This window comes from Manis pentadactyla, chromosome 3 (genome assembly GCF_030020395.1).
Source record: "Manis pentadactyla isolate mManPen7 chromosome 3, mManPen7.hap1, whole genome shotgun sequence".
Lineage (NCBI taxonomy): Eukaryota > Metazoa > Chordata > Mammalia > Pholidota > Manidae > Manis > Manis pentadactyla.
In genome coordinates, this window is record NC_080021.1 from 127,935,905 (window position 1) to 127,950,687 (window position 14,783).

The window sequence follows — 14,783 nt, forward strand, 5'->3', positions numbered from 1 at the left end:
ATTTTTTTCAGATGTCTTTTTCACTTTTTGATAATGTCCTTTGATGCAAAAATGTTTTTGATTTTTGTGAGGTCCAATTTTTCTTTCTTTTGTTGTTCATGTTTTTGGTGTCGTATCTAAGAATTCAAAGCTAAATCCAAGGTCATAAATATTTTCTCGTTCTAAGAATTTTAAAATTTCAGCTTTTACATTTAATTCTTTGATCCATTTTCAGTTAATTACTGCATGGTATTTGAGGTAGGGGCCCAACTTCCTTCTTTGCCTGTGGAAACCCATTTGTTGAGGAAAGTACTTTTCACCATTGACTGGTCTTGGCGCCCTGGTGGAAGGTCAGTTGGCCATCACTGTGTGGGCTTATTTCTGGGTGCTTAGTTGTGTTCCACTGATCTGTGTGTCTGTACTTGTGCTCTACCATGTCTTGATTACTCTTGTTTTTTCAGCAAGTTTTGAAATTGGAAAGTCTAAGTTCTCCAACTTTGTTGTTCTTTTTCAAGATTGTTTTGGCTGTTGGGAGCCCCTTGTAATTCCACATAAGTTTTAGAATCATCTTGCCAATTCCTGCAAAGGCAGCTGGGATTGTGATGAGGATTATGGTGAATTTGTAGATCACTTTGGGTAGTTTGGCCATCTTAAAAGTTGTTAAGTTTTTCAATTTATTAACTTGGGGTACTTTTCCATTTATCTAGATCTTTGTTCTTTCAGTAGCCTTGTACAGTGTTCAGAGAATATATTTTCTACTTTAAGTTTATTCTTGAATGTTTTGTACTTTTTGATGCTGTTATAAATGGAGTTTTCTTCCATTTTCAGATTTATTATTGCAAGTATATAGAAATACAGTTGGGTTTTTTTTTTTTTTTTAATTTTTACATAGTTTATTTAAACCAACATATCCAAAATGCTATCATTTTTTTTTTTAAATAATTATTTTTTATTGAAGGGTAGTTGACGCACAGTATTACATTACATTAGTTTCAAGTGTACAACACAGTGGTAGAACATTTATATACATAATTCTAGGTTCCAGCTATCACCCTACCAAGCTGTTACAATATCTTGACTATATTCCTTATGCTATACATTACATCCCGGTTACTTATTTATTTTACCATTGGAAGTCTGTCCTTTTTTTTTTTTTTTTTTTTTTTGTGAGGGCATCTCTCATATTTATTGATCAAATGGTTGTTAACGACAATAAAATTCTGTATAGGGGAGTCAATGCTCAATGCACAATCATTAATCCACCCCAAGCCTAATTTTCGTCAGTCTCCAATCTTCTGAGGCATAACAAACAAGTTCTTACATGGAGAACAAATTCTTACATAATGAATAAGTTACATAGTGAACAGTACAAGGGCAGTCATCACAGAAACTTTCGGTTTTGCTCATGCATTATGAACTCAAAACAGTCAGTTCAAATATGAATACTCATTTGGTTTTTATACTTGATTTATATGTGGATACCACATTTCTCTCTTTATTATTATTATTTTTAATAAAATGCTGAAGTGGTAGGTAGATACAAGATAAAGGTAGAAAACATAGTTTAGTGTTGTAAGAGAGCACATGTAGATGATCAGGTGTGTGCCTGTAGACTGTGTGTTAATCCAAGCTAGACCAGGGCAATAAAACATCCACATATGCAGAAGATTTCTCTCAGAACGGGGGGTGAGGTTCTAAGCCTCACCTCTGTTGATCCCCAATTTCTCACCTGATGGCCCCCCTGCGACTGTGCCTGTCTTAGGTTGTTCCTCCCTTGAGGAATCTTACCCGTCGCTGGCTAACCAGTCATCTTCCGGGGCCATACAGGGAAATGTGAAGTTGGTAAGTGAGAGGGAAGCCTTATTGTTTGAAAAGGTTAGCTTTTTACTTCTTTGCATATTTATGCCCTGTAGCTTCTATGCCCAGCATTTGTCTTACCTCTTGGAAGAATTATGATACTCGGTAAATTTGATATGAGGCACGAATTCTATTTAAGGGTTGTAATTAGGAAGGAAGAAGAAAAGCTATAGAAGTAGCAGGTGGAAGAAAACATGGGAAGATTGATTATTTCTTTGACATATCTTCTTGTAGAGTAACTTCAGCATGTATAGGTTTTAAGCTACTACTTAAATTGCGCACACACATTAACATAATAGGAGTATAGTTACATAACCAAAGCATATCTGTAATTACCAGCCATCTCCAGTGAAACCAAGAAAACCAGTTAGGCACCTTAGGCATTTGTGAAAACTTATCTATGATATGGTGGATATTGTCCAACTGAACTTGAACAGTCTGAGAGAAATCAGACAAATTAAAACAACCCATTCCTGGGGGCTGTTCACATGCCATATGTTCTTTTAACAGTAAATAGTCTGTAGTTGTAAGACTTTGGAGCGCTACAATTTGCACTTCTCGAAATTCTTGGTTGAGTTCCAACAGTATAGATCCAGTCAAATTTGTTGTTTTACTGTATGCACAGGCCAGCTTAGATATCTCCTTCATTCCCATGGCAAGTCCAGGAACTGGTGGGATGAGTGCATCTACAGCTGTAGCAGTGCGTGGATCTTTGTTGGGGTTTTTTGATGATCATCTTCTGCCATGAGTCTTCCAGAGAGTGCTGATGTTGGAAGTTCTTTTTCATATCGTATCTTAGTTCATTTTCGGGGTAGCCCAATTAGGCTTTGATCCTCTGTATAAACACAAACAGACCCTTTGCCTACACTTTTATATGCCCTTTATACCCTTGTGTAGAACTCGTTGGAGGTTACCACACAGGAACTGCCCTTTTTTTTTTTTTTGCTTTGTTTTTGGTATCACTAATCTACACTTACATGACGAATATTATGTTTACTAGGCTCTCCCCTATACCAGGTCTCCCCTATAAACCCCTTTACAGTCACTGACCATCAGCATAGCAAAATGTTGTAGAATCACTACTTGCCTTCTCTGTGTTGTACAGCCCTCCCTTTTCTCCTACCCCCCCATGCATGTTAATCTTAATACCCCCCTACTTCCCCCCCCTTATCCCTCCCTACCCACCCATCCTCCCCAGTCCCTTTCCCTTTGGTACCTGTTAGTCCATTCTTGAGTTCTGTGATTCTGCTGCTGTTTTGTTCCTTCAGTTTTTTCTTTGTTCTTATATTCCACAGATAAGTGAAATCATTTGGTATTTCTCTTTCTCCATTTGGCTTGTTTCACTGAGCATAATACCCTCCAGCTCCATCCATGTTGCTGCAAATGGTTGGATTTGCCCTTTTCTTATGGCTGAGTAGTATTCCATTGTGTATATGTACCACCTCTTCTTTATCCATTCATCTATTGATGGACATTTAGGTTGCTTCCAATTCTTGGCTATTGTAAATAGTGCTGCAATAAACATAGGGGTGCATCTGTCTTTCTCAAACTTGATTGCTGCGTTCTTAGGGTAAATTCCTAGGAGTGGAATTCCTGGGTCAAATGGTAAGTCTGTTTTGAGCATTTTGATGTACCTCCATACTGCTTTCCACAATGGTTGAACTAACTTACATTCCCACCAGCAGTGTAGGAGGGTTCCCCTTTCTCCACAGCCTCGCCAACATTTGTTGTTGTTTGTCTTTTGGATGGCAGCCATCCTTACTGGTGTGAGGTGATACCTCATTGTGGTTTTAATTTGCATTTCTCTGATAATTAGCGATGTGGAGCATCTTTTCATGTGTCTGTTGGCCATCTGTATTTCTTTTTTGGAGAACTGTCTGTTCAGTTCCTCTGCCCATTTTTTAATTGGGTTATTTGTTTTTTGTTTGTTGAGGCGTGTGAGCTCCTTATATATTCTGGACGTCAAGCCTTTATCGGATGTGTCATTTTCAAATATATTCTCCCATACTGTAGGGATCCTTCTTGTTCTATTGATGGTGTCTTTTGCTGTACAGAAGCTTTTCAGCTTAATATAGTCCCACTTACTCATTTTTGCTGTTGTTTTCCTTGCCCGGGGAGATATGTTCAAGAAGAGGTCACTCATGTTTATGTCTAAGAGGTTCTTGCCTATGTTTTCTTCCAAGAGTTTAATGGTTTCATGGCTTACATTCAGGTCTTTGATCCATTTTGAGTTTACTTTTGTATATGGGGTTAGACAATGGTCCAGTTTCATTCTCCTACATGTAGCTGTCCAGTTTTGCCAGCACCACCTGTTGAAGAGACTGTCATTTCGCCATTGTATGTCCATGGCTCCTTTATCAAATATTAATTGACCATATATGTCTGGGTTAATGTCTGGATTCTCTAGTCTGTTCCATTGGTCTGTGGCTCTGCTCTTGTGCCAGTACCAAATTGTCTTGATTACTATGGCTTTATAGTAGAGCTTGAAGTTGGGGAGTGAGATCCCCCCTACTTTATTCTTCTTTCTCAGGATTGCTTTGGCTATTCGGGGTCTTTGGTGTTTCCATATGAATTTTTGAATTATTTGTTCCAGTTCATTGAAGAATGTTGCTGGTAGTTTCATAGGGATTGCATCAAATCTGTATATTGCTTTGGGCAGGATGGCCATTTTAACGATATTAATTCTTCCTAGCCACGAGCATGGGATGAGTTTCCATCTGTTAGTGTCCCCTTTAATTTCTCTTAAGAGTGACTTGTAGTTTTCAGAGTATAAGTCTTTCACTTCTTTGGTTAGGTTTATTCCTAGGTATTTTATTTTTTTTGATGCAATTGTGAATGGAGTTGTTTTCCTGATTTCTCTTTCTGTTGGTTCATTGTTAGTATATAGGAAAGCCACAGATTTCTGTGTGTTGATTTTGTATCCTGCAACTTTGCTGTATTCCGATATCAGTTCTAGTAGTTTTGGGGTGGAGTCTTTAGGGTTTTTTATGTACAGTATCATGTCATCTGCAAATAGTGACATTTTAACTTCTTCTTTACCAATCTGGATTCCTTGTATTTCTTTATTTTGTCTGATTGCCGTAGCTAGGTCCTCCAGTACTATGTTAAATAACAGTGGAGAGAGTGGGCATCCCTGTCTAGTTCCCGATCTCAGAGGAAATGCTTTCAGCTTCTCGCTGTTCAATATAATGTTGGCTGTGGGTTTATCATACATGGCCTTTATTATGTTGAGGTACTTGCCCTCTATTCCCATTTTGCTGAGAGTTTTTAACATGAATGGATGTTGAACTTTGTCAAATGCTTTTTCAGCATCTATGGAGATGATCATGTGGTTTTTGTCTTTCTTTTTGTTGATGTGGTGGATGATGTTGATGGACTTTCGAATGTTGTACCATCCTTGCATCCCTGTGATGAATCCCACTTGGTCATGGTGTATGATCCTTTTGATGTATTTTTGAATTCGGTTTGCTAATATTTTGTTGAGTATTTTTGCATCTACGTTCATCAGGGATATTGGTCTGTAGTTTTCTTTTTTGGTGGGGTCTTTGCCTGGTTTTGGTATTAGGGTGATGTTAGCTTCATAGAATGAGTTTGGGAGTATCCCCTCCTCCTCTATTTTTTGGAAAACTTTAAGGAGAATGGGTATTATGTCTTCCCTGTATGTCTGATAAAATTCCGAGGTAAATCCATCTGGCCCGGGGGTTTTGTTCTTTGGTAGTTTTTTGATTACCGCTTCAATTTCGTTGCTGGTAATTGGTCTGTTTAGATTTTCTGTTTCTTCCTGGGTCAGTCTTGGAAGGTCATATTTTTCTAGGAAGTTGTCCATTTCTCCTAGGTTTCCCAGCTTGTTAGCATATAGGTTTTCATAGTATTCTCCAATAATTCTTTGCATTTCCGTGGGGTCCGTCGTGATTTTTCCTTTCTCGTTTCTGATACTGTTGATTTGTGTTGACTCTCTTTTCTTCTTAATAAGTCTGGCTAGAGGCTTATCTATTTTGTTTATTTTCTCGAAGAACCAGCTCTTGGTTTCGTTGATTTTTGCTATTGTTTTATTCTTCTCAATTTTATTTATTTCTTCTCTGATCTTTATTATGTCCCTCCTTCTGCTGACCTTAGGCCTCATCTGTTCTTCTTTTTCCAATTTCGATACTTGTGACATTAGACCATTCATTTGGGATTGCTCTTCCTTTTTTAAATATGCTTGGATTGCTATATACTTTCCTCTTAAGACTGCTTTTGCTGTGTCCCACAGAGGTTGGGGCTTAGTGTTGTTGTTGTCATTTGTTTCCATATATTGCTGGATCTCCATTTTGATTTGGTCATTGATCCATTGATTATTTAGGAGCGTGTTGTTAAGCCTCCATGTGTTTGTGAGCCTCTTTGCTTTCTTTGTACAGTTTATTTCTAGTTTTATGCCTTTGTGGTCTGAAAAGTTGGTTGGTAGGATTTCAATCTTTTGGAATTTTCTGAGGCTCTTTTTGTGGCCTAGTATGTGGTCTATTCTGGAGAATGTTCCATGTGCACTTGAGAAGAATGTATATCCCGCTGCTTTTGGATGTAGAGTTCTATAGATGTCTATTAGGTCCATCTGCTCTACTGTGTTGTTCAGTGCTTCCGTGTCCTTACTTATTTTCTGCCCAGTGGATCTATCCTTTGGGGTGAGTGGTGTGTTGAAGTCTCCTAGAATGAATGCATTGCAGTCTATATCCCCCTTTAGTTCTGTTAGTATTTGTTTCACATATGCTGGTGCTCCTGTGTTGGGTGCATATATATTTAGAATGGTTATATCCTCTTGTTTGACTGAGCCCTTTATCATTATGTAGTGTCCTTCTTTATCTCTTGTTACTTTCTTTGTTTTGAAGTCTATTTTGTCTGATATTAGTACTGCAACCCCTGCTTTCTTCTCACTGTTGTTTGCTTGAAATATGTTTTTCCATCCCTTGACTTTTAGTCTGTACATGTCTTTGGGTTTGAGGTGAGTTTCTTGTAAGCAGCATATAGATGGGTCTTGCTTTTTTATCCATTCTGTTACTCTGTGTCTTTTGATTGGTGCATTCAACCCATTAACATTTAGGGTGACTATTGAAAGATACGTACTTATTGCCATTGCAGGCTTTAAATTCGTGGTTACCAAAGGTTCAAGGTTAGCCTCTTTAGTATCTTACTGCCTAACTTAGCTCGCTTATTGAGCTGTTATATACACTGTCTGGAGATTCTTTTCTTCTCTCCCTTCTTGTTCCTCCTCCTCGATTCTTCATATGTTGGGTGTTTTGTGCTGTGCTCTTTCTAGGAGTGCTCCCATCTAGAGCAGTCCCTGTAAGATGTTCTGTAGAGGTGGTTTGTGGAAAGCAAATTCCCTCAGCTTTTGTTTGTCTGGGAATTGTTTAATCCCACCGTCATATTTGAATGATAGTCGTGCTGGATACAGTATCCTTGGTTCAAGGCCCTTCTGTTTCATTGTATTAAATATATCATGCCATTCTCTTCTGGCCTGTAGGGTTTCTGTTGAGAAATCTGACGTTAGCCTGATGGGTTTCCCTTTATAGGTGACCTTTTTTTCTCTAGCTGCCTTTAACACTCTTTCCTTGTCCTTGATCTTTGCCATTTTAATTATTATGTGTCTTGGTGTTGCCCTTCTTGGATCCTTTCTGTTGGGCGTTCTGTGTATTTCCGTGGTCTGTTCGATTACTTCCTCCCCCAGTGTGGGGAAGTTTTCAGCAATTATTTCTTCTAAGATACTTTCCATCTCTTTTCCTCTCTCTTCTTCTTCTGGGACCCCTATAATACGGATATTGTTCCTTTTGGATTGGTCACACAGTTCTCTTAATATTGTTTCATTCCTGGAGATCCTTTTGTCTCTCTCTATGTCAGCTTCTATGCGTTCCTGTTCTCTGATTTCAATTCCATCAATGGCCTCTTGCATTCTATCCATTCTGCTTATAAACCCTTCCAGAGTTTGTTTCATTTCTGCGATCTCCTTTCTGGCATCTGTGATCTCCTTCCGGACTTCATCCCATTTCTCTTGCGTATTTCTCTGCATCTCTGTCAGCATGTTTATGATTCTTATTTTGAATTCTTTATCAGGAAGACTGGTTAGGTCTGTCTCCTTCTCTGGTGTTGTCTCTGTGATCTTTGTCTGCCTGTAGCTTTGCCTTTTCATGGTGATAGGAATAGTCTGCAGAACTGGGACGAGTGACGGCTGGAAGGACTTCCTTTCTTGTTGGTTTGTGGCCCTCCTCTCCTGGGAGAACAGCGACCTCTAGTGGCTTGTGCTGCGCAGCTGCGCGCAGACAGGGTTTCTGCTTCCTGCCCGGCTGCTATGGAGTTAATCTCCGCTGTTGCTGTGGGCGTGGCCTGGCGCGGGCAGCTACTCCAAAGTGGTGGAGTCGCGTTGGAGCAGGAGCTGCTGGGAGGCTATTGATCTCCGTAAGGGGCCTCCCTGCTCCCTGCAGCCCAGGGGTTAGGGTGCCCAGAGATCCCGGATTCCCTACCTCTGGATTAAGTGACCCGCCCTGCCCCTTTAAGACTTCCAAAAAGCACCCGCCAAAACAAAACAACGCCCACAAAAAAAAAAAAGAAAAAAAAAGAAAAAAAAATTTTTTAATTAAAAAAAAAAAATTTTTTTAATTAAAAAAAAAAAAGGTGGTCGTTCGTTTTTCTTTATTCTCCGGTGCCAGCCTCAGGCCTCTGCTCACCCGTCTTTCTGCCCTGTTTCCCTAGTATTGGGGTCCCTATCCCTTTAAGACTTCCAAAAAGCGCTCGCCAAAACAAAACAGCAAAAAAGCAAAAAAAAATGGTCGCGAGCTTTTCTTATGTCCTCTGTCGCCTGGCCTCCAGTGCCTCCTCACTGTTCTTACTGCCCTGTTTTCCTAGTATTGAGCGCCCTGCACTCTGGCCCGGATGGCTGGGGCTGGGTGTTCGGCAGTCCTGGGCTCCGTCTCCCTCCCGCTCTGCCTGCTCTTCTCCCGCCGGGAGCTGGGGGGAGGGGCGCTCGGCTCCCGCCGGGCCGGGGCTTGTATCTTAACCCCTTCGCGAGGCGCTGGGTTCTCTCAGGTGCGGATGTGGTCTGGATATTGTCCTGTGTCCTCTGGTCTTTATTCTAGGAAGGGTTGTCTTTGTTATATTTTCATAGATATATGTTGTTTTGGGAGATTTCCGCTGCTCTACTCACGCCGCCATCTTCCGCCCCTCTCTACAGTTGGGTTTTGTATATTGATCTTGTATTCTGTAACTTTGCTGAATTTATTAGTTCTAATAGATTTTAGTAAATTCCTTAGGATTCTCTCTAAGATCATCTGTGGATAGACATAGTTTTACTTCTTCCTTTAAAAACTTGAACATCTTTTATGTCTTCTCCTTGCATAATATCCCTGGCTAGACATTAGTACGACGTTGAATAGGAGTGGCAAGAGCAAACATCCCTGCCTTTTGTTCCTGGTCTTACTGGGACACCAGTCTTTCATTGTTATATATATCATGTTAGCTGCACTTTTTTTTTTTTACACATTTCGGTTTAATTTAATCTCACAACAACATTATGCATAAGGTATTTTTTTTAATATCATTGATCTGCAATTACATGAAGAACATTATGTTTACTAGGCTCCCCCCTTCACCAAGTCCCCCCCACATACCCCATTACAGTCACTGCCCATCAGCGTAGTAAGATGCTGTAGAATCACTACTTGTCTTCTCTGTGTTGCACAGCCCGCCCTGTGCCCCCTCCACATGTTAGCTGCATTTTTTGTAGACATCTTTTGTCAGGTTGAAAAAGCTCCCTTCTCTCCCTAATTTGTTGAGTGTTTCTTTCATTGAAGTATATTTTTTGTTTTTTCTTTTTACCTATCTTCCAGTTTAGTCTCTTCAGCTTTTTCTAATCTGATGTTAAATTTATCTGTTGAATTCACAATACTGATTTTGTACTTTTTAGTTCTAGGATGAGTCTCCAGTCTCCTCAATTTTATCTTCTGTTCTTTCAGCAGAGCAGGTCATGTGTCTGGTACCTCCAGCAGCCAGAGCCCAATTGCTTCTCTTTCTACTGTTGTAAGTTGTTGGGTTTTTGCTGGTTTTCATTCATATCATCTTGTTTTGTGCCTGGATTTTTTCTGCTATGTGTCAGAAATTGTTATTTGTTCAGTTGTTTTGGAAATAATAGGATGATACCTTCTTCTAGAGAGAATGTTAGGTTTGCTTCTGCCAGGGCCTGGGACGCACAAGGATGCTGGGGTCATCTTAATTTGGATTTGGTGACAACTCTTTGAAGCAGAGCTGCAGCTCCTCACTCAGCCTTGAGGTACATCGCTTTGGGTAGTAACTTGAAGAGGGGGCACATCCAGGTTACTGTCCCCATGACTCTGGAGGTTGGTTCAGGTGCCTTTCAGCTGACCTTCCAGAATTGTCATGACCCTTCCTGGGCAGAAAAGACCCAAGCATCTTTGTCTTCCCCCTGCTTTTATTAGCTTTGCCTTTAAAGCACATTTTCAATATTTTGTGCAGGTTTTTCTCATTGTCCTCAGCAGCTGGCCCCAGTGACACATCCCAGCATTACTCAGAATGGATGTGCAGCCTTCCTTCCTATGATAGACAGATATTTAGAGCTTTGCCCCTCTAGTAAATGAAAAATAGTTGTTATAATTTGAATTTCCTTTATAAGTTGAGCATCTTTTCATATACTTATTGGCTGTTTTTCTCTGTCAGTTTATTTGGTCCATATCATTTCCATAGTGACTGAGAGCGCTTCCTGCGTTCTTGATGCTGGTCACCTGCTGTGGCTGCAGGTACTTGTCCCTTCCCATTTGAGTTGTGACTATCACATAAAAGCTTTTAATTTTAAGGTGTCCAAGTCTATCAGTCTTTTATGGATTCTGAGTTTTGTGTCTTGCAGATTAGGACATAAATATTTTATACTTTTTTATTACTTAATCTCTTTAATGTTTGAGTATTTTGTGAAATACCTGATTTCTTAGCTAAATGAATCGAGTGTGAGGAGGGACTGCTGGTCTGAGGCGACTGTGGGGTCCCGGCCCTGTCCTGGCTGAGGGTGTTTTCTCAGGCAGCCCTCTCCACGTGCTGTGGGGAGGGATGGCCAGGGAGGGGTGAGAGGCTGTGACCACAGTGCTGAGGCCCACTTCCTTTTCTGTGGCAGTAAGAGCTAGTTAGTCCAGGAGATTCGGTGAGGAAAGGGGAGAGTGCCCCAAGTTCCACACAGAGGGGACCATCTTTCTGGATCTCTCCCTGTGTGTGCCACTCGTGAGTTGGACACCGTGTGCTGAGTCGGCAGCCTCAGTGGGTGTTGCTCCAGGCCTTTGTATACTGGTCTGCATGCGCTTGCAGCCAGTGTCTGGTTTGCTTGTCCACAAATGGGGCTGTCTGCCGTGCCACGCGTAGGGTTGCCCATGGCATCTGTGTCAGTGCTCAGTGTGAGGCACTGAGGGACCTTGGGTTGCCCTAGGCAGGGCCTCGGTGCATGTCTGTGCCACCGCTGGAGGTGTGGGGTGATGCTGATGCGGCAGGGCTGCCCTGGGGCTGAGGCAGAGCCTCTCCCAAGGCAGGCTTGGCGTGGGCTTCAGTGGAGAGAGGCTGAGGCCTGGGGCTCGGTGCTGGGTCTGCAGGCTGCTCGCTGTGACAGGGCAGATGTAGGGCTGGTCTCTGAGGAGCCCACTGGCTTGTGGCCTCCTCATGCCCCCCTCCCTCCAGAGCTCCGGCTCCAAGCAGCATGTGGGGCGGTGCTGAGCCAACCTCCTTCCCGCAGGTGCAGCAGTACCGGGTGTCCATGACTGCCAAGGACTGCTCCATCATGATTGCGCTGTCACCGTGTCTGCAGGACGCAAGGTGAGGTGCCTGTGCTGCATAAAGTCTCCCTGGTCTAGCAGGAGGTATGGGTTCATGACCCCCCCACCCTGCCAATATTTATGGGGGCCCTGCAGGGTCATATTCCCTAGCAGGCCCACCTCCAGGTCCCGTGACATCAGGACCTGTTTCTGGAAGCTCATAAATCAGTCAGAAAGACATTAACAGAGAATAATTCAATAAGATTGTTCTGTTAAATTGAAGATTACTCTTATCTCCTAAGAAAGTACCCCAAGGATTAAGAAGCAGTTTGGTCCCTTTCCCTCAAGGAAAGCCCCAGGCTCTCCCATGCCCTTTGCCAGGTCCTGAGGGTCTCCCAACCATCACCTGCCCTTCTCCATTTGCAGCATGTCTCCCTGGATGTTGCTGTTCACTAGGCCCCAGCTGCCTCTCTCTAGGAGTTCAGGAATACTGATACTCTCAGGAACTGGGTGGTATCCTCAGCAGGCCTCAGGGATGCCAAACCCCACACATAGCCCTTGTGGAATATTCCTCATCTTCTGATGTGTTCCTGGGTCACGATGACCTTGTCACTGGCTGCCAGCCTCCTGTTTTTCTGATGCTTTTTCTGGATGTTCTCTGGAACATTCCCAAGAGTTCTGCAAGCACAGAACTCTCCATTTCCTGACAGGAAACACAGGGCATAACAAGCACAGCAAAGGTGGTCTTTTTGACTGAGGACTTGTGTGGTCCCCTAGGAAAGTGCCCCAGTGCTCAGTGAGGCATCATCACCTGCTGGACCCGATGGGAGAAGCCATGGGTCCTTCCCCCTTCTGAAGCAGGTACAGGCAGAATATAGGACCGGGGCACTGCTGATATACCTGGACAGGCATGACGACACATGGCCAGGAACTTGTGATGCAGGGAGCGCCTCCAGGGCAGAGAAGCATCTTAGAGCTGGGCCCTGGGCCTCGGAACTGGAGGTCAGCAGGGGTGGCCTTGGGAATCTGTTGATTCTTTGTTCTTGTTGTCTCCTTGGATGCTGGCTCTGATAAAAGAAATCGAGGTATCCCTTAAAATGTCACCCTGACAGGGGTTGGAGTCACAGGCTGTCCCAGCCCAGCAGTGAGGAGCTTGGGCTTCAGGCCCCAGGCCCCAAGAGTGGGACTCAGAATCAAAACCGTAACAGTAACTGTTCTCTTCTGTTCAGAGGGCATAGCTAAGACCCCGGCTGCTGAACCAGGGGCTCATTTCCTACAAACAGCAGGTCAGACCAGAACTGAGTGAGAATCTAGGCCTGGATCAGCTCCATCAAATGGAACATGGTCATCAGCTTCCCTCTCCCAGATGGAGCTTTTGGAGTTGTTTTGTTTGGTTTTTAATGATTCTAAATCTAGAAGAGTGGTGAGCACAGGGAAACCAGGCGTTCCCAGTGCTGCCTTCGGACTGGGCTGAGCTCACGTGTCTGTAACCAGTCACTGGGTCATATACTAAGCACCTGAGAGCTAAGCAGTCTCATTGCAAGGTTAGTGTTATTCTGAAAGTGTCTTAGTTACAACTAATTGTCCATATTTTGTTATAAGCATGGGACTATTCCGATAGAAAACTCACAGAACTAAGCCCAAAGAAACAAAATCAAAACACTGAAGCTGGTTTGAGAGTAAAACAGGAAACCAGGCCCTTCCCAATGGGAGAATCCCATCCTGTATATACAGCCACCTCCTGCTCTCCCTTTTTTTCTGATTTTCTGCCCCATGACTCACGATAAAGTGACTTCTTCAGTACCATGCACCCTGTGGGGGCACCTTATGGAAGCCTCTGCTTGGCACGGTGGGCAGGGTGCCCTGTGGAGCTGGGCGCTAGTACGGGCTGCCTCTTGAACCTGCTCTTTACTTCCAGCCGTGAGCCAAGGCCGGTTGTGCCATCATCTGGGTCCCGGCTCGCCTTCTCTGTGTCAGTGCTTGACCTCGACCTTAAGCCTTACGACAGCATCCCTCACCAGTACAAATTGGATGGCAAGATTACCAGCCACTACTCCAAGGCCATGCGTGCTGAGGGCACCGTGCTGTCGGCACGGTTCCAGGAAGGCGAGGATTGCACATTGGTTCTCCACAAGGTCTAGCTCCTCCCATGGTGTCCTGTGAGTTCACTGGTGGCCTGTTTTGGCTGCAGGCTGTGTGTTTCTACTTCAGCCCTGTTCAGTGGCCACCTCGGGTGCAGTTGGAGCCATGGGGATGCCTTCTGGCCGTGTGATCCTGCTGCCTCCCTCCCCAGCTCTCAGCCAGTCTCTGATGCAGAAAGCTTCATTAGGAGACCAAGGTCTGGGCCTCTGCCACCAGATGCTAACATAGGACACATGAATTGTTGCATTTGGACAGTTAAGAAAATGCGGAGCCCCCATGAGGTGCCTGGCTGCCCTCAGCCATCAGCACTTGCCGGCACGGGGTGGCTCAGGGCGGCAGTGCTGGGTCCCTGCTTAGTGCCATCTGCCCACTCCCTCAGGTGTGCCAGGAGTGCAGGAGCTGGTTGGGTGGACACCACTCATGCAAGCACTGTTTTTTTCTCTTCTTGCTGAATGCTTTTCTCTCTGACTCAACAGAAGATTGGGAGTTCTTTCCAGCCAGGAACTGCTGCTCTGGAGGCCGGAGGCAGGGCCACTCCTCTGGGCTGCTGGCCCGGGGTGCCACATCCTACTCTGTGGAGCTGGCACCCACTCTCCCTGCCTCACAACCCTGTCCCCCTTTGAGCTGAGTGTTGTCCACGGCTTCAAGTGGTGCTGGGTGCCTCCCATGGCTGTCTGAGGCCCTGCTCCAGCAGGTGGGCGGCTCTTGGCTGGCACCAAGAGGGTGCTTGGGGGACCACCATGTATCCAGGCTGCTATGGAAATTGTTGGGAATTTTGGTTTCAGTTTTTTATTCTATGGTGGATTGTACAGATTATTTATATCATCATTTTGAGGGACTGATGAAGGCTTATTGTAATATAATATTAGTGAAACAAAACTGTATGAAAATGCTATGTGAAAAATAATATTTTGCTGATTGTAAATTTTTGTGGGGAATTTTGTGATAACTTGAGAATTACACTTCTTTGAATCAAACCAGCTCTTGAATTTATCGTCCATCCTGTCCTGGCCCTTAATTCTTACTTCTATGTGC

General features: G+C 43.6%; 1 protein-coding gene across 6 annotated transcripts in view; it reads left to right on the forward strand.

Annotated features, from left to right (window-relative positions):
• Positions 1-14,783, forward strand: part of IPPK (inositol-pentakisphosphate 2-kinase) — a 77,287-nt gene that overhangs the window by 36,520 nt on the left and 25,984 nt on the right. For 3 of the 6 annotated variants that reach the window (XM_036896886.2, XM_057498437.1, XM_057498439.1), the window contains 2 exons: positions 11,588-11,667; positions 13,525-14,779. In XM_036896886.2, coding sequence (XP_036752781.2) covers positions 11,588-11,667; positions 13,525-13,747 — 303 coding nt within the window. In that variant the 3' untranslated portion in view covers positions 13,748-14,779. Of the gene's footprint in view, positions 1-11,587; positions 11,668-12,316; positions 12,468-13,524; positions 14,780-14,783 lie in introns of those variants that run through there. The other 3 variants (XR_005027070.2, XR_005027069.2, XM_057498438.1) reach the window with 3 other exon arrangements.